This window comes from Mus caroli, chromosome 11 (assembly GCF_900094665.2).
Source record: "Mus caroli chromosome 11, CAROLI_EIJ_v1.1, whole genome shotgun sequence".
Taxonomy (NCBI): Eukaryota; Metazoa; Chordata; class Mammalia; order Rodentia; family Muridae; genus Mus; species Mus caroli.
This window is the reverse complement of record NC_034580.1, coordinates 94,639,856-94,646,003: the sequence shown is the minus strand read 5'-3', so window position 1 is coordinate 94,646,003 and position 6,148 is coordinate 94,639,856. Positions and strand designations below refer to the sequence as shown.

The following is a 6,148-nucleotide window of genomic DNA, read 5'->3' as shown; positions in this document are numbered from 1 at the left end:
AAGACTACCAGTCTAGAGATGGCACCACCCACAAGGGGCCTTTCCCCCTTGATCACTAATTGAGAAAAAAATGCCTTACAGTTGGAACTCATGGAGGCATTTCCTCAACTGAAGCTCCTTTCTCTGTGATGACTCCAGCTGTGTCAAGTTGACACAAAACTAGCCAGTACAGGAGCCAAGAAAAAGAGGGGTGATAACGCTCTCCTTCAAATGTGTTTCTGCACAGAATGGTCTTAGCCAGAAAACCACATTTGATCCTGAGGCCTTCTTAAACAGTTTTTGAGACACACTATAATCTTAATCCATATTTCCTCTGTTGTTGTTTTGTTGTTGTTGTTGTTGTTTCTTTGTTTTTGTTTTTGTGTTTTTTAGACAGAGTTTCTCTGTGTAGTCCTCCTGGCTGTCCTGGAACTCACTCTGTAGACCAGGCTTGAACTTAGAGATCCAAATGACTCTGCCTCCTGAGTGCTGGCACTAAGGACGTGACGCCATGGCCATGCTCAGCTTCTGTTTTCTCCTTATTTCCTTTTGTATCCAAACAGTATTCAGGATCAGTGAATTCTGGGAGAATTGTCAGATTTGGGGTTAAAATGATGGTATGTGTGCTGCTAACCACACTTCAGTGTCTCTTTTGGAATAGAAATGTGAAAATGAGATCTCTAGTGGCTACAGGGGCTTTCGAGAACAAAGGCCAAAACCCAAATAGAAGCCAGGTTAGAAGCCAAAACAGAAGCCAGGCCAGAATCCACTGTTATGCCTCTTTTCTGGGAAATAGCCACAGTATCAGATTGATTGAAGGTAATGGTAGATGGCGACATCACTGGGAGACAGAGAGTTGGTTTCTCCATAGACCCTGACACTCTGGGTACCACCGTACCTCAGCTCTTCGGATAATCTCAGATAAAAACCACCAGAACCAATTAGATTAATCCTTCTGCCTGTTTGGCGGTTTAGACAAGTCTTAGACAAAGAACTACAATTCCCAGAAGGTATTGTGGCAGGACTTGCCTCTTGCTACGTTTCTATTGGTTGGTGTGTGTTGCCGCCGGCCAATAGTAAATGATTTCCTTAATAGGTGTCAAGATGGCGCTGCCTACGATGTACAACCGGTTTGTATGGTAGGCTTAAATTTGGGGGGGGATGGTGGTTGTAGGAAAAGAAGGAATTACAACTTCAGGGCCGAGGAAGGTAGAGGCAATGGGGAGAGGGTAGATCTGGGTTTGGGGTGGAAGTGGTGAGGAACGCAGCTAGAGCGAAGGGCATAATTAGACAACTGGAGAGGGCTTAACCCTTTCCTGCTCGCTTTAGGGCTTTGTTGACACTTTCTGTCCCAATTCGAGAAACGGTGGTTCAGAAACTGAGAAGGTGACAGAGCCGCTAACTTGACGCCTCCTACTCTGCCTATTTTTTTGTTTTGTTTTGTTTTGCTTAAGCCTTCCCGAATTTCCGTTCTATTTATGTCTCCCTTGTTCTTTCCCTCAGAACTCCAGTTCTCATCTGGCTCCGTTTTTAAACTCCCACCTTGTCACTCATCTCGCCTCCTTGGAGTGACATCATGAAGGTGGTGAACCTGAAGCAGGCCATTTTGCAAGCCTGGAAAGAGCGATGGAGTGACTACCAATGGGCAATCAACATGAAAAAATTCTTCCCCAAAGGAGCCACCTGGGACATTCTCAACCTAGCAGGTCTCAAGTAAAGTGGGCAAAGAAGGATGGGAGGGGTGTCCTCAGAAAAGCTGGAACCACTCAGCCTTACTTTAATTTCCCTTGCAGAAGCGCTCCTGGAGCAGGCCATGATTGGGCCTTCCCCCAATCCTCTGATCCTGTCCTACCTGAAGTACGCCATTAGTTCCCAGGTAAACATTCCTGACTCTTGGCTTTTGGAGGTGAAACACCTGGAGAACTGACAGTTGTCCGTTTAGGCTTAATTTATTACAAAAAGAAGACTCCATTTGTTGTAATGAATGAATATTACATTTATTTACTCTCTCCATATACATTTACAAGAAAAACTTTTAAAAAATTACATGTACTTATGGGCGGGGAGGGCATGTATGTCGCAGAATGCTTGTGGAGGTAAGATACTTTTGTAGCCAGGCGTGGTGGCCACGCCTTTGATCCCAGCACTCGGGAGGCAGAGGCAGGCGGATTTCTGAGTTCGAGGCCAACCTGGTCTACAAAGTGAGTTCCAGGACAGCCAGGACTACACAGAGAAACCCTGTCTCGAAAAACCAAAAAAGATACTTTTGTAGAGTTCTTCCCACCTTTCTGGGGATTCGAACTCATATTAGCACGCTGAACACCTTCACCTGCTGAGCCTCTTTGCCAGATCCTTGTTTCTGTTTTGTTTTGTTTTGTTTTTGTTTTTGTTTTTTTCGAGACAGGGTTTCTCTGTATAGCCCTGGCTGTCCTGAACTCACTTTGTAGACCAGGCTGGCCTCGAACTCAGAAATCTGCCTGCCTCTGCCTCCCGAGTGCTGGGATCAAAGGCGTGCACCACCACGCGGGGCTTGTTTCTGTTTTTGAGACAGTGTTTTATGTAGCCCAGACTGGACTTGAATTCCTGATTTTTCTGCTACCACCTCCCACAATTGATTTGGGGGTGGATAGGTGCTGATAATCAAACCTAGGACCTGCATGTTCTACCTTTGAGCTATAATCCCTATCTGGGTGTTTGCAAATTTTTTTTTTTTCTTTTCTTTTTGGTTTTTCGAGACAGGGTTTCTCTGTGTAGCCCTGGCTGTCCTGGCACTCACTTCGTAGACCAGGCTGGCCTTGAACTCAGAAATCCGCCTGCCTCTGCCTCCCGAGAGTGAGTGCTGGGATTAAAGGCCTGCACCACCAAGCCTGGCTCTGTTTGCAAATGTTAATGTTGGTCACACAATGGTAAATCCTGGGGATTTGATCCCAGTACACAAGGGGAGTTGAAGGCAATGCAGACTATACTAATCGATGATCGATGGGGTTTATGGTGTGATTAGGACAGAGTATAGAAATGAAGAGAGGATATGGAGGTGATGCCTAGTCCTGCCTGAGCAACCACAGAAGGCTTTCGAAAGGAAGTGATGTTTAAACCAAGGTCTCTGTGTTGAGTAGTTAGCCACACAGATTGATGAGAATGAAGAACAGAGAGGAAATTATAATTCTACACGGTCTGGGCTGGACAAATGATAAGTGATCCACTACTGAAAGTGAGGGCTGCAGATATAGTTCATTGGTGAAGTGTTTGCTTAGCAGGGACCAGGTCCTGGATTTGATCCCCAGCACCACAAAAGAGCTGAAGGATATTTGGCATTGGTGCAACAGAGCTGAACACTAACCCAGCACTTCTGTTTATGTGTTTCTGTTTATTATAGCACATAGGTGATATCATAGGGATCGAGACAGAAATTTAAGGTACGCTTACCCAGAGGTAGGGATGGAGCTCTGTTAGTAGTGGGCTTGCCTAGCATGGACAAGGTACTGTTTTTTGTTTGTTTGTTTGTTTATGATGTTGCAATGCTATAGAGAAACCCTGTCTCAAAGCTGTCTCTGTGTAGCTCTGGATGTCCTGAAACTCACTATGTAGATCAGGTTGGCCTCAAACTGACAGATCCATCTGCCTCTGCTTCTAAGTGCTGGGATTAAAGGTGTGTGCCACCACTCCTGGGTTTATTCTTTGTTACTATACTAAACTGTAACAGGTAACATGAGCTGCATCACCGATGACTTTATACTGTTACATTCAAATCCCTTGGTTTCTCTTGGACTCCCCCCCACCCCACCCCCCAGGGCAACTTTATTGAGTGGTAGCATGGTCACACCCAGCAAACGAGTTCCCTCTCATTCACCCTCTCTCTCTCTCTCACACACACACACACAGTCTCTGTCTCTCTCACACACACAGCCCTTGCCACAGTCCAGTTCTCAGCCACAGGATGGGGAACCTCCTGGATTACTCAAATCCAGAAGCAACAGGTGCCCGAGGGAGGCTCAGGGGGAGGAAGTGGGGAGGGGGGTGCAGAGAGCAGGGGTGGGATGGGTTGGGAACACCCACCAGACAGCTACACAAAGAGTGAGATCCCCCACCCTGGTGGCTTCAGCTTGATTGTACCCCCCTTCGAAGGAGCCTTCCAAGGTGTGGCTGAACATTCAGGGTTTGGGAAGGGCAGAGTCCCACTCCGTTTTAGTGCTCTCTGCAGGTTGGGGACTGGAGGGCAAGGCAAGCCGGGGCGGTTGTCGGCTGCTTCAGCTCCGGGGCTCCAGGACCACCCTCTTCCCCAGGACTGTCGGCTGTCCACAGCGTCAGGTTGTCTCTCAGGAGCTGCATGATCAAGGTGCTGTCCTTGTAGGAGTCCTCACTGAGGGTGTGCAGGTCAGCCAAGGCCTCGTCGAAGGTGGTCTTGGCCAGCGAGATGGCCTCCTCAGGGCTATTGGCTATCTCGTAGTAGAAGACTGAAAAGTTCAGGGCCAGGCCCAGGCGGATGGGGTTGGTGGGTGGCATCTCCTCCTTGCTGATGTCCTTGGCCTCCTGGTAGGTTGACCGGGCAGAATCGATGCTGCGCTTCTTGTCATCGCCAGTGGCCACCTTGGCTAGGTAGCGGTAGTGGTCACCCTTCATCTTGAGGTAGAAGACGCGGCTCTCTGCATTGGACTTTTCTTCCTTGTGCTGGGGATTAAGCCCAGGAACTTACAGGCACAAGGTGACCACCCACGCGCACCCTCGGTGACCCTTCTGTACTTTGAGCTGATCTTTTACTGAAGTGTAGTTGTTTGTTTTGTACTGAGTCTGCTTATGTAGTTCAGGTTGGCCTCAGACTCCTAAACCCCTTGCCTCAGCACTCCAAGTGCTAGATTACAGGTGTGTGCTGGGGTTGTAGAGCATTGTGCATGAGCATTGAGCATTGCAACATGATGAAATGGTCATCTGGGAGCTGTCTGACTGATTTATATAGATAATCTAGCTGTTGCCACGTTTAACTACACCTCACTGAATCTCTGGGCACTCCATTGCACAACTGTGAGAAAATGTGAGTTAGGAGGTAAATTATCCCTTAGTATTATTTAAAATCTTTGACATTCATTGTGTTTGTGTCTGTGTGTGTTGAGCATCACGTACACATGGAAGTCAGAGGGCGGCTTCTGGGGGTTGATGATGTGGGTCCCGTGGTCAGACTCAGTTTGTCATGCTGAGCAGCAGGTACCATTACCTGCTGCGTCACCATCTCAGCTTCATTTAAACATAGCTGGGGTTTCCAGTCCCTCAAAAAGGTGTTGGAGACCCTGAGTAGTCCTTGAACCATACCTTGAGATTTGCTGTGTAGTATTTCAAGGAGACTGGTGTATTTTTTTATTTGTTTTTTTTTTTTTTTTGTATTTTCTCTAGACAGGGTTTCTCTGTAATAGCTCCAGCTGCCTGGAACTCTGTAGACCAGGCTGGCATTGAACTCAGATATCTGCCCGCCTCTGCTGGGATTAAAGGCCTGCGCCACCACGGCCCAGCTCAATTCTTCTTATTTTTGAGACAGAGTTTTGATCTTTAGTTCCTCCTGACCTTACACTCAGTGGCAATCCTTCTACCTCCCAAATGCTGCGATTACAGGTGTGAGTCACTATGTCACCTGGTGTAGGAAGGTGGTCTGGAGAAGTAGAGGTCAGATACCAGGGGCCCTGTGGTAATGTGAGGAATGTGGGCTTTATCACAGTTACTAGTAGTCATGTTCAGGAAGAGAAACTGTGGCGAGATTTTTATTGTCAGGAAGAGTTCCTGGGGAGTGTGTGTGTGTCTGTATGTGTATGTGTGCGTGTGTAGGGTAGAGAAATTGAGGACTTGGAGCTCGGATCCCCAGAACCTAAGTAAATGCTGGGTGAGCATGGCAGCCAGCCTGTAATCCAAGTGCTTAGAGGGCAGAAATGAGGTAATGGGCCAGCTAGGTGAGCCTTACTGATGAGGCCTGGGTCCAGCCTGCACATGCATGTGCACATACATGCACAGATACCAGCAGCACATAGAGGAACACGAATATGCATATATACCGTATGCACAGGGAAACACTTTAGTGTGTGTGTATATGTAAATGTGTAAAAGTAGGATAAAATGTACTGATTTTGTAGTTGTGTCTTTCAAAGGGTGAACTCTGGGGATAGAAACTGGGTCATGCACAAGCAAT

General features: G+C 47.3%; 2 protein-coding genes across 6 annotated transcripts in view; one reads left to right on the top strand and one right to left on the bottom strand.

The window, feature by feature from the left end:
• The first annotated feature begins 1,055 nt into the window (after positions 1-1,055).
• The window catches only part of Med24 (mediator complex subunit 24), a 27,269-nt gene continuing 22,176 nt past the window's right edge, over positions 1,056-6,148 (top strand). For 2 of the 5 annotated variants that reach the window (XM_021176811.2, XM_029483957.1), the window contains exons 1-3: positions 1,056-1,109; positions 1,483-1,685; positions 1,773-1,855. In XM_021176811.2, coding sequence (XP_021032470.1) covers positions 1,556-1,685; positions 1,773-1,855 — 213 coding nt within the window. In that variant the 5' untranslated portion in view covers positions 1,056-1,109; positions 1,483-1,555. Of the gene's footprint in view, positions 1,189-1,482; positions 1,686-1,772; positions 1,856-6,148 lie in introns of all 5 variants that reach the window. The other 3 variants (XM_021176810.1, XM_021176813.1, XM_029483958.1) reach the window with 3 other exon arrangements.
• LOC110306215 (14-3-3 protein sigma-like) lies at positions 4,165-5,203 on the bottom strand. The gene is made up of 2 exons (XM_021178411.1): positions 5,189-5,203; positions 4,165-4,647 (listed from the first exon to the last, which is right to left on the bottom strand). Exons 1-2 carry the CDS (start codon positions 5,201-5,203, stop codon positions 4,165-4,167), a joined length of 498 nt encoding a protein of 165 aa, XP_021034070.1.